The following is a 21363-nucleotide window of genomic DNA, read 5'->3' as shown; positions in this document are numbered from 1 at the left end:
GATTGGAAAGGGGAAAACTTATACACAGGTGCAAAAAATTATAGGCTGTTCATCTACAATGATCTCCAATGCTGTAAAATGAACAAAAAACCAGAGACGCGTGGAAGAAAACGGAAAACCACCATCAAAATGGATAGAAGAATAACCAGAATGGCAAAGGCTTACCCATTGATCAGCCCCAGGATGATCAAAGACAGTCTGGAGTTACCTGTAACTGCTGTGACAGTTAGAAGACGCCTGTGCGAAGCTAATTTATTTGCAAGAATCCCCCGCAAAGTCCCTCTGTTAAATAAAAGACATGCAGAAGAGGTTACAATTTGCCAAAGAACACATCAACTGGCCTAAAGAGAAATGGAGGAATATTCTGTGGACTGATGAGAGTAAAATTGTTCTTTTTTGGGTCCAAGGGCCGCAGACAGTTTGTGAGACGACCCCCAAACTCTGAATTCAAGCCACAGTTCACAGTGAAGACAGTGAAGCATGGTGGTGCAAGCATCATAATATAGGCATGTTTCTCCTACTATGGTGTTGGGCCTATATATCGCATATACCAGGTATCATGGATCAGTTTGGATATGTCAAAATACTTGAAGAGGTCATGTTGACTTATGCTGAAGAGGACATGCCCTTGAAATGGGTGTTTCAACAAGACAATGACCCCAAGCACACTAGTAAACAAGCAAAATCTTGGTTCCAAACCAACAAAATTAATGCCTCGCAGATGTGAAGAAATCATGAAAAACTGTGGTTATACAACTAAATACTAGTTTAGTGATTCAAAGGATTGCTAAAAAAGCAGTTTGAACATATTAGTTTTGGGTTTGTAGCATCAACAGCAGATGCTACTATTATTGTGAATACCCCCTTTTCTACTTTTTTTTTTTTAAACTAATAGCCCAATTTCATAGCCTTAAGAGTGTGCATATCATGAATGCTTGGTCTTGTTGGATTTGTGAGAATCTGCTGGTACCTTGTTTCCCATGTAACAATAAGAAATATACTCAAAACCTGGATTAATCTTTTTAGTCACACACACATATATAATGTGTGTGTGTGTGTGTTTTTCTCAAAGATTTATCATCAGGTCTGTGAGTATTTGGATAATTACACTTTTTTGTCCCATGTACATCACCACAAAGGAGTTGACATGAAACAGTCAAGATGCGCTTTGAGTGGAGAGTTGTTGCTTTAATTCAAGGGGTTTAACAAAAATATTACATTAACCATTTAGGAATTCCAGCCATTTTTATCCGCAGCTGGCTGAAGGTCCTAAGGAGGATTATGTCATGCCAATTTTTGTCTGTCTGTCTGTCCATCCATTCGTCTTTCCCCAAAAGAGTACAAGCATTCTGAAATCATCTCCTCTCGCATCTTTAGGAGGAATTTCGTGAAACTTGGTAGAAGTCCTTGTTGTAGGTTGGTAATTCTCATATTATCATATTGGTCAAGTTGGGCCCATTTTACCAGAGTTATGGCCCTTGATTAGCAAATCTAGACTCCGTCAGCTTCATGAGTTGGTGCCTGCATTCTTACATCAACTCTCACATATTTAGGATGAATTTCGTGGAACTTGGTACAACCCCTTGAAATGTTATCAGAATGTAGCAAGCACTTGTACCAAAGCAGTATTTGATCTGAGACCACTTTTGTCATATAGTCTGTCCTTTTTCCGTGGCCATAAATAACTGGACAAACTAAATATAATTATTATTTTGAATATAAATCATTAATTTTACAGACAGATTGCTTTAGACTAGTCAGGGGATGAAAACATGAACATTTCCAATCCACTGAATATGTCTTGAACTTCAGTAACATCCATCATTAAGAAATAGAAAAAGTATGGTGTTACATGTTAAATCTGTCAAGAGTCGCAGTTCTCAAAAACTGAGTGACCTTACAAGAAGGAGGCCAGTGGAGGAAGCCACCAAGAGACCCAAACAATGCTGAATGAGTTATAAGCTTCCTATAAAAGTGACACTTTTGTATATTCCATTGCCAGTTATACAGCTTTATGGTAGAGTGGAACAGAGAAGGACTTTCTTGAAACAAAGATGTGAAATTCAGCTAAATTCAGTTTCTTATGCGTGCTGCATAAACTTTAAATTGACTGTAGGTGTGCGTGCGAGTATGAATGTGCTTGTCAGTCTATATGTGGCCCTGTGACAGACTGGTGTCCTGTACACGATGTACCACACTCACTCTCTATGACTGCTGGGATATGCTCCAGCCTCCCTGTGACCCTTAATTGGAGTAAGTGGGTATAGAAAGTGGATGAATGGATGCCTGCTGCAGGCACACTTGCTTTGTGTACTAATTTATGTTGTTGCAAGAAAACCTCAGTCCATGTTCACTCTCTCAATAGCACTTTGTGCACTTGTTTCTTAAAGGGAATCAGAGATGACACTCTGTTTGGTTGATTTTTATGGTATGCCAGCAACATGCCCACGTTTAATTCAGTGACTGCTAATTTTCTCTCTGATAGCAAGTAGATTTGTACATGCACCATGTGTTATACCCGAGAGATATAGCATGAAGAGCATACAAAGTCTGCAGACAAGAAATAACTGAAGATCATAGTATTTTCAGTTTTGAACACTTTGATTTTGTGCACCTTATCTCTAATTTTGGTTAGATTTGTTTTTTCAGTTGTCACTTCTACAAAAAATTTATCAATATCAAATTTTTCCTCTATCATGCAGCCCAAATGTGAAGTATTAAAATGTTTTACTCTGCAGTCTGCAGTTTTCCCACCCAAGTGTTGGAATTGCTCACAATGACTAAATTCAGCAACTTAGACTCAGTTTGGGACTTTTCCACAGTAGGGGGTCACTGCTCCTCGACATCACATGTCCTGCATTTTTTCCATGTGTACTTGCTGCAGCCACAGCTGATTAATCAAGTCTGGTGTTTCTTGATTGGCTGAGCAGACCTGACATAGTTAATCTGCAGTGGCTTTAGCAGAGAGAGTTGGAAAACAAACGGGAAAGGTGATCTCCAGGAGCAGCACTGGTAATCCTGTTCCATAGACAATGAGATGGTTTTCTGGCCTTGAAAAAATATTTCTGTGCCTATTCCTTTAAATGGAAAAGAGCTGCTACTTGTCACACCTCTCACCCTTCCCGAAGCATTCTTCCTATGTGTGGATTTCTGTCATATGTGTCAGAGAGAACTAAAACAAGATGTTTTAGGTTTACATTTTGCTTAAAGGAGAATTTCCACAGTCACGTAGAATTGTGGGCCAACTTATGGAGACACACTGAAAAAAGATATTTTAATTTATTTGATTTAAATGTGTACATGACTGCACATCATCAGAATGTGTCCAAATGACATACATTTCTTCTGCATCCCAAATAGATACAGAGAAAGTAAGATTCAGGCCTAAATGGCTTCCTGACTCAGCCATCAGAAGTGTATCTGCACACAATGAAAGTGCTGAAGTTGGAGAGACATTCAGCAGTGACATTCATGTCTCTGGAACTTTGGACTTTGAGACAAAGTGATGAATGAGAGTCGTGAATGAAAGAGTCGTGACATCACTGGACAGAGGTGTTTGGTGATGCTGATACCAAATCTTAAGTGTCCTGGTGCTTGCTGCCTTACTGTATAGTTGTGAGACTTGGACACTAACCACTAAACTTTTGCAATGACTGGATGTCTTTGGTATTGTTAAACATGGCTTTGTGTCTGACTTAGGGAAACTAATATGAGTGCGCCCTTAATTGTGAAAGAACGTCAGCTGTGGCCATGTGGCGCTTTTCTCTGGACAAGAGCCGTCACATAGCTGCCTAAGTATTGAGGACCCCAGTGGCAGGTGAAGGTCCAGGGTATGGCCACATTGCACCTGTCTGCAGCAGATAGATGGTTACTTTTAAGAGGTTGGGATGGATCAGTTGTCTCCCTGGGTTTAGAGCAACTACATGATGTGGTGGATGAGTCAACACACGGCACCAGTGCATGCTCCCAGACTTGTCTTGCCTTGTTGTACAATGTTGACACAATATTTGAGTCAAAATTTTAAAAACACTTTGCACCAGGATATGTGAGCGAGAAATGGCAGTAGTTTATAGCAGCATGTCTTCACTGCTCTGTCAGACAAACGAGGTTGCTGACAGTTGGTTTTGAGGGAAAAGCAGACAAACATACTCTCTGCTCTTAAATGCAAATAGTACAGTGAAATGTTCTGCATGCTGCTGAAAGGAAACCGCAGAGAACTGAACACAGAGCAGCTCTGCCATTATTATTGTCACTCTGGCTGTCTGGTTCGTAAACACGAGTTAAACGGTCTGTCTCCTCCTCCCATTACAGGTTATCATCTAGAATGCCACACGCCAACCATCGAACCGGAAGCTGACAGCAATTCGTGGATATGTCGGCAGTGTGTCTTTGCAGTAGCAACCAAGGTCAGGCTGCTAATCTCTTTGTCTCATTGTTTGGGGTAAAAATATTCCATGTGTCATGTTGGGAGAAATCCAGGCAAATGGATCCGGTTTTTCTGCTCATGCATTTATTGTGGAATGTGTTTATTCGACAAACACTCTCATTCTCTCAGTATTGATGTCAATATTTGATGTTCTGCAGTGTGTCAAGGAAATCGTGTCCAATCAATAGTTGTGTAGTGAAAAACTACACTGGAGTTGAGAAGAACATTTAAAGTCAATCAATCACATGTTCTTTACTTCTGTGGATATTAGAGGTGAAAGCACATGATTAATTGTCAATCGGTCTCTGTCCGTATCTCATTGTCCAGACGTCCGCTGTCTTTGACACTATCTCTCAGCTAACCTAAAATGAGATGAATTGCTGTCTGTCACCCACTCCCCAGCTGAACCTGATTCGTCTCCTTCTCTGTTCTGGTGTAAGGGTGATTGCAGGTGTCACTAACCAGTCATCTCTGTACAAAACTGTTTTTTCAGAGAGGTGGGGCCCTCAAAAGAGGACGCTTCGCCCGGCTCATGCAGTTAATGAAGCTTCGGTTACCGTACCAGCTGTCCTCTTTAGACTGGGACCCGCAGCATCTGACCAATCAGCAGCAGTGTTATTGCTACTGTGCTGGACCTGGAGAGTAAGTGACAGTGTAGAGGACAATTTAAGTGTGGTTCATACACCCAGTTTGCTCTTACAACTGCCACATCCTGTATATTTTCTCACAGCTTGAAGTCACGGCTGTCACTGTCATGGATTATTTGAAAATTGCACACCATGTACCAAACAGGTGGCAAAGCTGTTTTATCTAGAAGTTTTCAAGGTGGCCTTGACTTGCTCATATTAATATTGACTGATGCTTGCAGCATGTAGGGCCTCCAGAAAGTTTTCACAGCGCTGTACCTTTTTGTTTATTTTACAGCCTTATTCCAAAATGAATGAAATTCAGTTTTTATCTTCAAAATTGTACACACTACCCAATAATGACAATGTGAAAAAAGTTGGTTTTTTTTTAGATTTTTGCAAATTTATTAAAAATTGAAAAGAAGGAAGACATCACATGTACGTAAGTATTCACAGCCTTTGCCATGAAGCTAAAATTTGAGCTCAGGTCCATCCTGTTTCCACTGATCATCCTTGAGATGTTTCTACAACTTAATTGGAGTCCACCTGGGATCTAGTCAGGATTCAGGGAAAGATGAATGCAGCAATCTTCAGAGACCTCCTGGCTAAAAACCTGCTCCAGAGTGCTCTTAACCTCAGACTGGGGTGAAGGTTCATCTTTCAGCAGGACAATGACCCTAAGCACAAAGCCAAGATATCAAAGGAGTGGCTTCAGGACAACTCTGTGAATGTCCTTGAGTGGCTCAGCCAGACCCCAGACCTGAATCTGATTGAACATCTATAGAGAAATCTGAAAATGAGTGTGCAGCGACGCTCCCCATCCAACCCGATGGATCTTGAGAGGTGCTGCAAAGAGGAATGGGCAAAACTGCCCAAAGATAGGTGCACGAAGCTTGTGGCATCATATTCAAGAAGGCTGCCAAAGGTGCATCAACAAAGTATTGAGCAAAGGGCATGAATACGTATGTACTTGTTATTTCTTAGTTTTTTAAATTTTTAATAAATTTCCAAAAATTTCAAAAAAGTTTCTTTCATGTTGTCATTGTGGGATGTTGTGAGTAGAATTTTGAGGGAAAAAATTTTTTAATTTTCTCCATTTTGGAATAAGGCTGTAACATAACCAAATGTGGAAAAAGTGAAGCGCTGTGAATACTTTCTGGATGTACCGTTAAGTTCTGATAATGTCAAGCAGAGTGCCAATAAAAAAATGCATACCAAAGTATTTTTTGTCCTACCACTATGTTCATTCTATGTGGGATATAATGTTCTTTCCGTACATACAGTATGTGTCTGTGTACATGCTTATAAATGCTTGATTTGTACACTATAGATTCCACCAGTTGTGTATATGTATGTTTTTGACACTGCATGTAAAATTTTGAATTGAGGTCTATTTCAGAAATCCCCCAAATACATAAAGGTATAATCTGTTGTGCAATGTTTCTGCCCAAGAAAAAGACCAGTTAAAAAAAGACCAGTTCATGGAATCACTGAAAGCCCAAGATTGAAGTTTGGGTCCATGATGTGTAACTTACAAGTCTAACTGATAAGTGTGTGTGTTACATTTCTAAATTTGTAGTTATTAATTTATGTGGTAGCCATCCATCTGGCACCAAATTTAAATGAAAACAAACCCTCCCATTGCTGTATTTTGAGGACACAGAACGCAGTGGGACTTTCTTCCTGGACATATCCATCTCACCTTTTGAAATGTGAACACTACTAGGGCCTTTACTCTGTCTGTTTTGTGTTTGGACTGCAGGTGGAACTTGAAGATGTTACAGTGTGGAAGCTGTGGTCAGTGGTTTCATGAGGCCTGCACACAGTGTCTTACTAAACCTTTACTGTATGGAGACAGGTACGTTACAGACTATTACTGTCAAATACTAAATGTACTCAGGATAATCATTTGGTCATGTGACTTAGTCTGACTGATAAAACTGAGACACATGAATAGTTTTGACACATTGTATAGTGTCATGTGATCACAATTTAAATGTCACTCTGAAGCAACAAGTTAAGTAATTGCAGATTCATGATTCTTGAGCATATCAATGGAAATACACATAAAGAGTAATGACATTGTAGGATAACCATAGGAAAGAAAAGTTGCACTGGGTTATTTTTCATATTTTTTTTAGTGAGGTGGTAGAGAGCTGTATAAATTGGATTACCAATAATTCCATTTGATCTGTAATTTTGCATGTCAAATCTAGCTGATTGCACAACAAATATGCTTTCAAAAAATTCTATTTTTGACAGAGAACATAGCAATACCAGAACATTTATTTCACATCTCAATCTCATAAATTTCCGGTGGACTTTAGTTAAGCTTCAGATAAGGGGTTTATGCTTTATTTTTATTTATTTATTTTTTTGCAAGCTGCACTTATTGAAAGTTAAATGGCTGCCATATTTTCCAGAGCTCTTTAATTTTTGTGCACTGTTGTAGTGTACTTTTTTTTGGTATTTATTGTTTTTATTATTAGAGTGTATTTTGTTTAGTGGTTTGACTCCTGGGAAAGCCCTATATAAATAGATACTAATATTATTAACTAGCTGAGTTACACATTCTACCCACGGGTAATAGAGAAGAATTTTAGCCATGTCATTGCATATTTCATGTCACTTTAGTTAAGGTGTAGTAAGTTGCATTGCATTGTGTTTGTTGTCATTAATTTTCATAGCGCAATTTGTGAGATCCATGAGACTCAAGTGAATGATGATAAAAGGTGACAGCGTATTATATCATGGCAATGCTCTGGCATGCCGCACACAGCAGGTACATTTTAATTGAAAAAAACGTGTGGCTTAAATTGCACGTAGCGTGTGGTGGCCCGTTCGGATTCTAATTAAAGTGCACCCTAGCCAGCCGCTAATGCGTAGTAAGTAAAATGTGATGCATGCTACGTGACCTGAGTACCACGTGAACATAAGAAAATAAGAGAAATCTAGTGAGTGGGTTGTGATCTAATATATAAGACTGACCACGTGTGTGTGTGTGTCTGTGTGTCTGTGTGTGTGTTCGTACGCATGCGCTTACAACCTAAGGGCCCCATTGACCTCCTCCTTGGTGCCCCCAGTCACCATAGCAAGTTTGGTGTCAACTGTGGCTGTGCATAGCAAGCACACGTGGTTAGCTTTATATATTAAATAATTAATGTATGTGTGTGTGTGTGTGTGTGTGTGTATATATATATATATATATATATATATATACCTATGATACAGTTAATGCATTAACTGCATCATAGGGAGTCTTAGAACTTTTCAGCCTACCCCCGTGTACAGTGGTCCCTCGTTTATCGCGGGAGTTATGTTCTAAAAATAGCCCGCGATAGGCGAAATCCGCGAAGTGGCCAGCGTTATTTTTTTACAATTATTATAGATGTTTTAAAGCTGTAAAAGCCCTCACTACACACTTTATACACTTTTCTCAATCAGGCATGAACATTTTCTCACTTTTCTCTCGTGTGTAAACACTCTCAAAGTTCAAACCTGAGTAGAAAACTAAGACCAACCTGTTTTCAGGCCCAAACATTTGTTTGAGAAATAAAAATAGAACGTTTTGCTATAAATAATTCTGATGGCTTTTAGAACTAATGAATTTAATTTTAACGATCAACGTACGAGGTTGGACACATAAGAAATTATTAATAGTGACTGACCAGTATTTCATAGTTCCTCTGATCGCGCTTCTGCGTCCTGGCGCCGCTGCGCTGTCACGTCTTTTTCCACTGACTCACACCTTGCTGCAGGTGTCTTTTTCTGAGTGTAGAACACAGTTATGGGTAGTTGTTGGCGCTCTTTTTTTTCTTCTGGGCGAGAAGATTCTTATAAACAGACACGCAGAACACAATGCACGTGCTCTCCCTTCGCGGTGTCGCGACCGGCTGCTTGATGAGGCCACGGAACACAATGCACTGTAAAAAAAAAAAAGCATGCAAAATTGGACTAAAAAAAATCCGCAAAACAGCGAGGCTGCGAAAGGTGAACCGCGTTATAGCGAGGGACCAGTGTGTGTGTGTGTGTGTGTGTGTGTGTGTGTATATATATATATATATATATATATATATATATATATATATATATATATATATATATACACACACACACACACGTTTTTCACTAACGCTCGGTCAGTACTGACAACACATCGGTCTGATATTTCGCTGTACAGACCCTGTGGTTGGTTAGAAATCCTTTAATATTGTTAGACGATTATAAACATTTATAAGACCCTTAGAAGTTTTACTAATGTTCTTAAGCAACTGTTTACATGTTTCTGATAGGTTGTTATGGATCTCAGGTTATGAAACCGCAAACTTATTTATTATGGTCTTAACATTTACATAGTCTTAGGCAGCGGTGGTGGCCAAGCGGTTAAGTGCGCATTGTTTCCAATGCAGAAGGTTCCCATTTTGAGGCCACACATGCCCATTCTCCATGTAATGTGAAATTGCATCAGGAAGGGTTTCAGGTGTAAAGCATGTGCCAAATCAACATGCAGATCCACCTCAGATTTGCTGTGGTGACTCCGAGTGAAAACAAGGGACAAGCCGAAGGGACTTGTTATTAACATTTATGTAGTCTTATTACTACATAACATTAATAAGCATGTTATAAGGACCGATAAGTGTCTTATTAAAAATTAACTAATGCTTATTGCAGTAACCTTGCCTTCTGTGTTGTGGTTATATAGGGCTGTCCTACCATGTTATTACTTCCAAACACTGTTGCTTTAAGTGCATTTAAACAGAGCAGCTTGTGTTAACTGTCTTATGTTTGCTCTGATTGCAGCTGTCATGATTAAATTAATCAGATGAAACTACATTGCGATTCCACTTGTCAGAGACATGCTCTTAATGGACTGACTCATGGTACAAGGACAGCAGCAGAGAGAGAGCAAGAGAGAGAGAGTGGAGGGGCAGATGTATCACCTCTGTAAACTCCGGTGGTGGATAGGCCAGCTGCTGATTGCAGGACAGTGATAGGCTGCATCTCATGCATGTAATAAAATGAATCCATCCATTAGCTTATTATTGTCATTAACCATCTGTGTTAGCCGACAGGGTATTACACTCATCCTGACATCGTGTTAATGCTGAAGCCGTCTGAAATGGGGAGAAATAGGAGGGATTCGATTGAGATTGACAGTCAGGCAGAGCGAGGCAGGATTGGTACAACATCTGCTGAGCAAGTGATGGAGTAAGAGTTCACAGTTGGAATAGTAAACATGCGATGTCTGCGATTTATCTTTGCCAGTGACCTTCAACCAACACATGCCTATAGTAAGACAGACACGCACACTGATTTTATAGTATGAGCTCAGTTTCAGGGTCACTCAGAACAGAATGTTATTGCAGTGGACCAGATGCATCTCTCCACTTATTTACATTCAGGTTATTATCATGTATTAAACTATAAAACAAGAGGCAATAAAGAACTGCAGATGCTCATAACTATATATGAAAAAGTAATGGCAGAATGTACAATGTGAAACCAAAAGAATGAAAGACTTGTGAGATATAAAAAGGACAAACTACAAGCTGACATTTAACAAATAACAACAAGTCACCAAGAAGGAGAATATGTACATTTTAAGAAATACTGTTGTTTTGTTTTTTTTTCTAGTAAAGATGTAATTGTTTGATAATGATAATATTTCTCTTTGCATTTCAGGTTTTATCAGTTCCAGTGTTCAGTGTGTACGAAGGGACCAGAGACCATCCAAAGACTGCCCATGACCTGGTGATGTGAACTCATGCAATTACACCCCCCCCCCCCCCCCCAAAAAAAAGAATAAAAAGTACAAGACACACCAATAATTTACTTGTCAAGGAAGACCTAAATTGCTTGCATGAATTATTTAATAATACAGTTATTACCCAGTTTTAATTCCTCACATACATTTTCGAAAGATTTGCCTTTTCTTTATTACATTGTCGTTTGGTGGACTACTTAATTGTTTTATTGCTGCTTCACACAGCACTGACAGATATTACTGCTTAAAATGAGAAACATTCAAACTATGTGGTCTTCAGTTTAATTTTTCCCCTACTTGTTACTGTATTATAGCAGATTTGATTGTATTTTTCTTTCTGAATTTTTAAATGCAGGGTGGATTTGGCCCACCTCGTGCTCTACCACCTCTCCCTGTGCTGCAAGAGGAAATACTTTGATTTTGACCATGAAATCCTGTCCTTCACCAATGAGAATTGGGAGTCATTGCTTCTAGGCGCGGTATTGATATTTCCCTGTTTAAGCACCATGATGAAATGAACTGCAATAGTGCCAGCCATTTTTGCATCATAGGCCTGAAGATAATTAAGTACACATTAATGTAAATTTAAATTTTAAATGACAAGGTTACGGCAGAGGTACATTCATTTCTCTCTTAATCTTAGCACTTTGACCTAAGATCACATATTGAACATCTTTAAAGTAGTTTGCAAAGATTACTAATGTAAAAAGCCTTTGCTGGTTTCTGAAAATGTGAAAAATGATGCCTTTAAAGGGGTTAACATGATAGAAATGTAGGGTAGAATGGCACTCAGTGTCAGGGTAGGAAACCACAAGAAGACGAGGTTGGACCCCACGATGCAGGTAGCCGACAGCAAAGGGTTAAGGTGCAAAACCAGGTTTTTAATGAATCCAAGTTATGGTGAAAAATAGAGATGTCAGAAATACTTCAAGTGGCAGAATCCAAAATGTGGCACTGGCAAAACATGTGGGGAACCCCCCCCCCCCCCAAAAAAAGACAGCTGTTCAAAAGGTCACAGTGAGGTGAATCTTACTTTAGCTCAGGCAGACAAATTGAAAAAAAACAAACAAAAACAAAACCTGAAAGACAACTGTCAAAAAGTGACAGTGAGGGGGAACTTACAAACTGATGAACACTGGTGAATGAGAACGGAATGGAGGGCACAAGAAGAGCTGACAGAATGCACATCAAGACACAAGAAGTCAAAGTAATCGACTGGCAAAAAATAAAGGTGTGACTTAAATACCAATAGAACTGATTACTAACAGGTGTGGAGTGATGAACACAACAGAGGGGGCATGTGGGAGAAAATAAGTGTACAAAGATGAAAAAGTAAACCGACAACCCGAGTTAAAAAAATAAACCCGTCATGAAAACCTTGAACAAACCAATACGACACAGATTGGACCACAGAAATACAATAAACACTGGGAGTGTTGTGTGGGCCGCCAGAAGAGGAGGTACTGCTGGCCCACCACCAGAGGGCGCCCTGCCTGAAGTGCGGGCTTCAGGCACGAGAGGGCGCTGCCGCCTACAGGAACAGCCGAGGTGACAGCTGTCACTCATCAACCATGACAGCTGTCACCGATCATCTGCATCTCACCTGGAATAAAAGCAGGAAGACACCTCCACCACATCGCCGAGATATCGACTTCAGTGAGAGGTAATATTCTCAGCCGAGAACTAACTGTGTTTAGTCCGAACTCATTTTTGCAGCTGTTTTTTCCTGTGGAGTGCATTGTCTGGAGATTGGCGTGACCGGCGACAGCTTCGCTTCACACCCCGCCAGATAAGTACTTTGTGACAGGAGCTGCACGTGTGGATGAGAGGTGGAGGTGGAATTCCCACCCTTATTGTTACAGGGTGTACACACACACACACACACACTTGACTGTCTTTGTTTTCCGCCAGCAGTACCAGATCCGACACGCTGAGACGGTGGCCACCTGGGGACTTCGGGACTTGGCGGCTCCAGTATCCCTCGGGTTCGGTGGCGGTGGAAATCGTGTGGTTCCGGTTCGTTTCCAGACGGGCATCTCCTATCGTCGAGCCTGCCCACACGACACCTTTATTGATTGACTTGTATTCATTCTGTAATCTGCTGTGTTTGGTTGTGGCATTCACAACAGTAAAGTGTTCAAATTTAACTCCTTCTATTGTCCGTTCATTTACGCCCCCTGTTGTGGGTCCGTGTCACTACACTTTCCCAACAGGATATCTCGGCCAGCGTCATGGACTCCGAGGGGCGTCACCCGGCTGTTGAACGACCAATGGGAGAGCAGGGAGCGCAGGCGTCTGCAGGAGGCGTGATTGGTGAGCTGCAGCACATTCTCACTGCCTTTACGGCTCGGTTGGATCAAATGACCGAGCAAAACATCCTCCTGAACCGCAGGGTGGAGGCTCTCTCCGCGCCGCCTTCGTAAACGGACTGTCATCGGTCCTGAAGGAGCACCTGGTGGCCAAGGATGAACCGCGGGAATTAGATGGGCTTATCGATCTTGTTATACGGTTAGACAATCGGTTGGAAGAACGCCATCGGGAACGAGACGAAGGGCGTGGCCGGGCGCGCGCCGTCCCTCTTCCTTCCGGGTCCGAAAAAGGTCCGCCCTTCCCACGCTCCCTGGCCTCTACGTCCCGTGGGGCGACAGCTCCCCCTGCTGACGAAGCTATGGACACGAGCAGGGCCACATTCAGACCACCGAATAGACAGAGGAGGCTTCCCCGCGGGGCGTGTTTTGTTTGCAGCTCAATTGAGCACCAATTGAGTAATTGCCCCGAACGGTTAAACACCAACGCCCGCCCCTAGAAACTGGGCTTAGGGTGGGCCAAGAAATTCACGTGGGACACACACACATTTTCACACGGCTCCCAGTTACAATCCTTAGCGGGGATTTAACCCTTCAGGCCCCAGCATTGGTAGACACAGGGTCAGAAGGGAATCTGCTAGACAGCAGATGGGCCAGGGAGGTAGGGCTCCCTCTGGTGGCGCTTCCTTCACCATTGCAGGTGCGAGCACTAGATGGCACCCTACTCCCTTTAATCACACACAGTACACTACCAGTAACTCATAGGGAGGAGATTGAGTTTTTTGTGACTCCCTCTAACTCCCGTGTGATTCTGGGGTTCCCCTGGATGCTAAAACACAATCCCCGGATTGATTGGCTGTCCGGGGTGATGGTACAGTGGAGCGAGACCTGCCATCGGGTGTGTTTGGGATCCTCGGTTCCTCCCGGTTCCCAGGCTAAGGAGCAGGTCAAAGTTCCCCCCAATCTGTCGGCGGTGCCGGTTGAGTACCACGATCTTGCTGACGTTTTTAGCAAGGATCGGGCACTCACCCTTCCCCCGCACCGTCCGTACGATTGTGCCATCGATTTGTTGCCAGGCGTGGAGTTCCCGTCCAGCAGGCTGTGCAACCTCTCCCGACCTGAGCGCGAATCGATGTAGACCTACATCCGGGACTCCTTAGCTGCCGGGCTGATCCGTAACTCCACCTCTCCGATGGGAGCAGGTTTCTTTTTTGTGGGCAAAAAAGATGGCGGTCTTCGTCCATGCATTGATTACCGGGGGCTGAACGAGATCACGGTTCGCAACCGATACCCGTTGCCTTTTTTGGATTCGGTGTTCACCCCCCTGCATGGAGCCAAAATCTTCACAAAGCTGGATCTTAGGAACGCATACCACCTAGTTCGGGTCCGGAAGGGAGACGAATGGAAGACGGCATTCAACACCCCGTTAGGTCATTTTGAGTACCTGGTCATGCCGTTCGGCCTCACAAACGCCCCCGCGACGTTCCAAGCTTTGGTTAATGACGTCTTGCGGGACTTCCTGCACCGATTCGTCTTCGTATATTTGGACGATATACTCATCTTTTCTCCGGATCCTGAGACCCATGTACAGCATGTACGTCAGGTCCTGCAGCGGTTGTTGAACCGGCTGTTTGTGAAGGGCGAGAAGTGTGAGTTTCACCGCACCTCTTTGTCCTTCCTGGGGTTTATCATCTCCTCCAACTCCGTTGCTCCGGATCCGGCCAAGGTCGCAGCGGTGAGAGACTGGCCCCAACCTACGAGCCGTAGGAAGCTGCAACAGTTCCTCAGCTTCGCAAATTTTTATAGGAGGTTCATTAAGGGGTATAGTCAGGTAGTTAGCCCCCTGACAGCCCTGACCTCACCAAAAGTTCCCTTCACCTGGTCGGATCGGTGCGATGCCGCGTTCAGGGAGCTGAAACCGCGCTTCTCGACTGCACCTGTCTTGGTGCAGCCCGATCCTAGTCGCCAGTTTGTGGTTGAAGTGGACGCCTCTGACTCAGGGATAGGAGCCGTGCTATCCCAGAGCGGAGAGACCGATAAGGTTCTTCACCCGTGTGCCTATTTTTCCCGCAGGTTGACCCCAGCAGAGCGGAACTATGACGTGGGCAATCGAGAGCTCCTTGTGGTGAAAGAGGCTCTTGAGGAGTGGAGACACCTGCTGGAGGGAGCGTCAGTGCCATTCACGGTTTTTACTGACCACCGGAACCTGGAGTATATCAGGACCGCCAAGTGACTGAACCCCAGGCAAGCCCGCTGGTCACTGTTTTTCGGCCGTTTTGACTTCCGGATCACTTACCGCCCCGGGACCAAAAACCAGAGGTCGGATGCCCTGTCCCGGGTGCACGAACAAGAAGTCAAGACCGAGCTCTCGGATCCACCGGAACCCATCTTACCGGAGTCCACTATCGTGGCTACCCTAACCTGGGACATGGAGAAGACCGTCCGGGAGTCCCTGGCACGGAGCCCGGATCCCGGAACAGGACCGAGAAACAGACTAAGTCCCACCAGAGGCCAGAGCTGCCGTCCTGGACTTCTGTCACGGGTCCAAGCTCTCCTGCCTCCCAGGGGTGCGTAGGACCGTGGCAGTGGTCCGGCAGCGCTTCTGGTGGGCGTCTCTGGAGGCTGACGTCCGGGCTTACATCCAGGCCTGCACCACCTGCGCCAGGGGCAAGGCGGACCACCAGAAGGCACAGGGACTCCTGCAGCCACTTCCTGTGCCTCATCGCCCCTGGTCCCACATCGGTCTGGATTTCGTCACGGGCCTCCCGCCGTCCCGGGGGCACACCACCATCCTCACGATAGTGGACCGGTTCTCCAAGGCGGCCCACTTCGTGGCCCTGCCGAAGCTCCCATCAGCCCAGGAGACGGCGGATCTCCTGGTCCACCATGTCGTCCGGCTGCATGGGATACCTACAGACATCGTTTCGGATCGCGGTCCCCAGTTCTCCTCGCAGGTATGGAGGAGTTTCTGCCGGGAACTGGGGGCCACCATGAGCCTCTCGTCTGGGTATCACCCTCAGACTAACGGACAGGCCGAACGGGCCAATCAAGAGTTGGAGCAGGCCCTACGTTGTACTACATCCGCACACCCGACGGCTTGGAGTGAACACCTGGCCTGGATCGAGTATGCGCATAACAGCCAAGTGTCCTCTGCCACCGGCCTCTCCCCGTTTGAGGTGTGTCTTGGGTACCAACCCCCTTTGTTTCTTGTGGTGGAGGGAGAGGTCGGTGTGCCCTCGGTCCAGGCCCACCTGCGGAGATGCCGTCGGGTGTAGCGCACCGCCCGTTCGGCCTTGTTGAGGGCCCGGATGAGGGCAAAAGCCCATGCAGACCGTCGACGGTCCCCGGCCCCCGCATACCAGCCCGGGCAGGAGGTATGGCTATCAACCAAGGACATACCCCTCCAAGTGGCTTCTCCAAAGTTGAAAGACCGTTACATAGGGCCATTCCGCATTCTCAAGGTCCTCAGTCCCACCGCAGTGAGGCTCCAACTCCCGGCCTGTCACCGATCATCTGCATCTCACCTGGAATAAAAGCAGGAAGACACCTCCACCACATCGCCGAGAATATCGACTTCAGTGAGAGGTAATATTCTCAGCCGAGAACTAACTGTGTTTAGTCTGAACTCATTTTTGCAGCTGTTTTTTCCTGTGAAGTGCATTGTCTGGAGATTGGCGTGACCGGCGACAGCTTCGCTTCACACCCCGCCAGATAAGTACTTTGTGACAGGAGCTGCACGTGTGGATGAGAGGTGGAGGTGGAATTCCCACCCTTATTGTTACAGGGTGTACACACACCCACACTTGACTGTCTTTGTTTTCCGCCAGCAGTACCAGATCCGACACGCTGAGACGGTGGCCACCTGGGGACTTCGGGACTTGGCGGCTCCAGTATCCCTCGGGTTCGGTGGCGGTGGAAATCATGTGGTTCCGGTTCGTCTCCAGACGGGCGTCTCCTATCGTCGAGCCTGCCCACACGACACCTTTATTGATTGACTTGTATTCATTCTGTAATCTGCTGTGTTTGGTTGTGGCATTCACAACAGTAAAGTGTTCAAATTTAACTCCTTCTATTGTCCGTTCATTTACGCCCCCTGTTGTGGGTCCGTGTCACTACACTTTCCCAACAGGGAGAAAAAAAAAAAGACATGAAGACCAGAAAGAAATGCACAAGGGCGGGGCCCTCGCATGACAGCTGTTAAAACGCCACGCTCGGCTGCCTGGCATCACCCTGACAACCGAATGAGGCCGCGAACCCCGAACTGGAGGGAAAAGCAAGATAATAAGCCCTGACACAAATAACAATACACTCATTTGCACATTCATACACACACAAACACACACACCAAGCAAGGACTCATATGAAGGGTGCAGACCATAAGGAGACAGGACGGAACACATGACAATGAACATAAAAACAAGGGGGCAACACAAAATTCCCAGCCACGGCCCAAACCCCAATACTCAGAGAGCTTGCACCACCGCTGGCATTATTGCCTCTGCCAAATCGGTAGGGGGCAGTCATAATTCTGACATTAATCTCAGTCAGCTTGTCAGGATGCTAAAGACAGAATTGACAAAAAGAATAGTCAAAATTATGGTTGGGAATAAATGAAGTTTTATCCGCACTGATAGTTATCAATTTTGATTATCAGACTGACAATTTTTTGATTCCCTTTTTGGTTCCTGATCAGTTTTCTGTCCATAAAAAAATATGCTGTAGATCTACACAGGTTTTCAGCAGCAATGGAATCATTTTTCTTGTTGCTACATGCAGAGTTTGCCATCATGATGTCACGTCTGATATCAAGGCACATGAGTTTTTGAAACACCAGATTGTCAGATAAAATTGGAGACATTGATAAGAGGAATTGGTAACATCTGACGCATACAGTTTTGATGGATTGAAAACTTTGGAACAGGTTCTCATCTCGAACTGTTTCTCAATTCCCACGTCTCGCCAAAATGTAATCAATGTAACTTTTTAAACTGGCATTTTAGTGTCAATTTATTTTATTGTCTATATCGTGTGAAGCACTTTGTGACCTTGGTGTGTGAAAAGTGCTATATAAATAAAGCTTACTTACTTACTTATCTGACCACCTTTTGATGAGATAGATATCTTCAAACAAAAAAATTAAACAGATGGGTGGACAGTCACATAACTTCCACCCTGCTTCTGTTGGAAGGCTGAGGTAATACAGCTTTCACTCCACTCCTGTAGAACAAAACAGACTTACGGAACCTGTTAGCACTGACACTAAATTATTCGTTATTTGTAGAAGCTATTTAAGGTTTATTAGCATTAATGATGTGTCAAATTTGGTTTTTAAAGGTGCCCATGTCAGTTGCCTAACTGGAATTACATGATATGCAAATGGCATCATTAGCAATTGTTGATAAAATAAAAATAATTTCAGTATAATAATGTTAATGTGTTTTCCAAAGTGAACTTTGATAGGCTTATTGAACATTTTAGGATTATAACCCCCTCAGACCAAAATGACAGGGATTATACAAACACCATCAATTTAATCAGGACCGGGACACAGATGTAAAAGTTTATTTCTTCCCTTAACTCTTCATAGCAAAGATACATTCACTGAAGTAGTGAGCTGATTATCTGACTGGTGTTATAATAGTACACAAAACCATAAAGGCTAGAAAAGGGTAGGGAATTTATTAAGAGCACGACTGAATAGGAAATCAGGTATGACAACGTGGAAGTGATTAATTTACGTATATCTAATTACAGCAGGTGTAGTGGTGAGGTGACAGGAATGTACTAGAGGGTGTGGCCCAAACAGTGATTGATAACCTCTGGTGTTGAAACCAGTCTTTGCTTCCATTTGGGAGGCAGGCATCATCACAACAGACTTCTTGTTCTTCTAGGGAAAGGAAAGGGTGATTGCCTTTGGGTGGAATAATTACACTGCTGTGGGGTATTTCACTGCTCTCAGGTAACATACTTGTCAGGGTCATTCTCAAGAGGACCCAGTGCCAGCTGCTTGCTGCTCAACTGACCAGAGCAGTCTGGTTTTTCATCTTCACACCCAAAAAGTCAACCATGGGCTACATCCAAGCTCTGCAGGTAGTCATTGAATGCAAGCTTGAATATAGGCTTGTCTTCATTTCAGCTTATGTTAGTTGGTTTGGGTTTTCAATGATTTTTTTGATTTTTAATTCAGCCATTAGCTGTGTTTGACAGAAGACATCTGGAAAGAGTTTGTACAGTCATGAGTCTGCTGAATAGAGGTGTATGCTGATACTGAATTATTTGTAATAGGAAAAATGTGTAAGTCCATCAGAATCCTCATGACTCCACTTTTACTTGTACGGTTATGAATGATGGACCTGAACTAGTGACCTAAGAGGTCCACTGGATGTCTTTGCTCCTCGGTGTCTTGGGATAACTGCTCATTTGACTTCACTCAGGGAGACTGAGTGCCTGTTACACTCCACAAAAATATAATCCGTGTTACTGAGCACTTCGCCTTTATCAAGATAATCCATCTGCCTGGCAGGAGCAACATATCAAGATGATTAAACATGATTACTGCACTGGTGTACCTTGGAGTGGTGACATTAAAAGCCCCCTCTAAGGAGTGTACAGTCAGCATGTTGACTGCAGGAATGTCCACCAGAGCTGTGTCATCATTTCCGTCCAGTTTCACAACTGCAGACCATGTGCAAGGCACAGGGCTTACACACCTGGCTTTTTCAGCTAACAATCTAGATCAGCTGCATGTTTTAGAAGAGGTTTTCATTGCCTGTCCAAAGCACATCTATAAAATAAAAATGCTGTTTAATCACCATCTTGATATGTCATAACAGCCAGCTGCATAGATTATCTTGGCAAAGGTGCAGTGCTCACTCACACAGAATTTAACAATCATGCAAATACAATTTGAGGAAAATAAACCTTTGTGCATAGAATATGTTTTACGTCTTTTGCTTTAACTCATGAAAAATGGAAGCAAAACTGAAAGTTTTGGCATTATATTTTTGTTGCACATACATGCCCTGAGGGAGTGCCAGCTATGACAGTACAGTAGTGTTCAGAATAATAGTAGTGCTATGTGACTAAAAAGATTAATCCAGGTTTTGAGTATATTTCTTATTGTTACATGGGAAACAAGGTACCAGTAGATTCAGTAGATTCTCACAAATCCAACAAGACCAAGCATTCTTGATATGCACACTCTTAAGGCTATGAAATTGGGCTATTAGTTAAAAAAAACAAAAAAAAGTAGAAAAGGGTGTTCACAATAATAGTAGTGTGGCATTCAGTCAGTGAGTTTGTCAATTTTGTGGAACAAACAGGTGTGAATCAGGTGTCCCCTATTAAAGGATGAAGCCAGCACCTGTTGAACATGCTTTTCTCTTTGAAAGCCTGAGGAAAATGGGACATACAAGACATTGTTCAGAAGAACAGCGTAGTTTGATTAAAAAGTTGATTGGAGAGGGGAAACTTATACGCAGTTGCAGAAAATTATAGGCTGTTCATCTACAATGATCTCCAGTGCTGTAAAATGGACAAAAAAAAAACAGACGTGTGGAAGAACACGGAAAACAACCATCAAAATGGATAGAAGAATAACCAGAATGGCAAAGGCTCACCCATTGATCAGCTTCAGGATGATCAAAGACAGTCTGGAGTTACCTGTAAGTGCTGTGACAGTTAGAAGACGCCTGTGTGAAGCTAATTTATTTGCAAGAATCCCCCGCAAAGTCCCTCTGTTAAATAAAAGACATGTGCAGAAGAGGTTACAATTTGCCAAAGAACACATCAACTGGCCTAAAGAGAAATGGAGGAATATTTTGTGGACTTGATGAGAGTAAAATTGTCCTTTTTGGGTCCAAGGGCCGCAGACAGTTTGTGAGACGACCCCCAAACTCTGAATTCAAGCCACAGTTCACAGTGAAGACAGTGAAGCATGGTGGCGCAAGCATCATGATATGGGCATGTTTCTCCTACTATGGTGTTGGGCCTATATATCGCATACCAGGTATCATGGATCAGTTTGGATATGTCAAAGTACTTGAAGAGGTCATGTTGCCTTATGCTGAAGAGGACATGCCCTTGAAATGGGTGTTTCAACAAGACAGTGACCCCAAGCACACTAGTAAACAAGCAACATCTTGGTTCCAAACCAACAAAATTAATGCCTCACAGATGTGAAGAAATCATGAAAAACTGTTATACAACTAAATACTAGTTTAGTGATTCACAGGATTGCTA

General features: G+C 43.4%; 1 protein-coding gene across 1 annotated transcript in view; it reads left to right on the top strand.

Moving 5' to 3' along the window:
- phf1 (PHD finger protein 1) overlaps positions 1-21363 on the top strand; it is an 84109-nt gene that overhangs the window by 10222 nt on the left and 52524 nt on the right. The window contains 5 exon segments of the mRNA XM_034174273.1: positions 4312-4406; positions 4920-5068; positions 6815-6910; positions 10735-10803; positions 11172-11295. Coding sequence (XP_034030164.1) covers positions 4312-4406; positions 4920-5068; positions 6815-6910; positions 10735-10803; positions 11172-11295 — 533 coding nt within the window.

The sequence above is a fragment of the Thalassophryne amazonica genome, chromosome 7, assembly GCF_902500255.1.
Source record: "Thalassophryne amazonica chromosome 7, fThaAma1.1, whole genome shotgun sequence".
NCBI lineage: Eukaryota > Metazoa > Chordata > Actinopteri > Batrachoidiformes > Batrachoididae > Thalassophryne > Thalassophryne amazonica.
The sequence above is the reverse complement of the archived record's forward strand: the minus strand, read 5'-3'. Positions and strand labels throughout refer to the sequence as shown.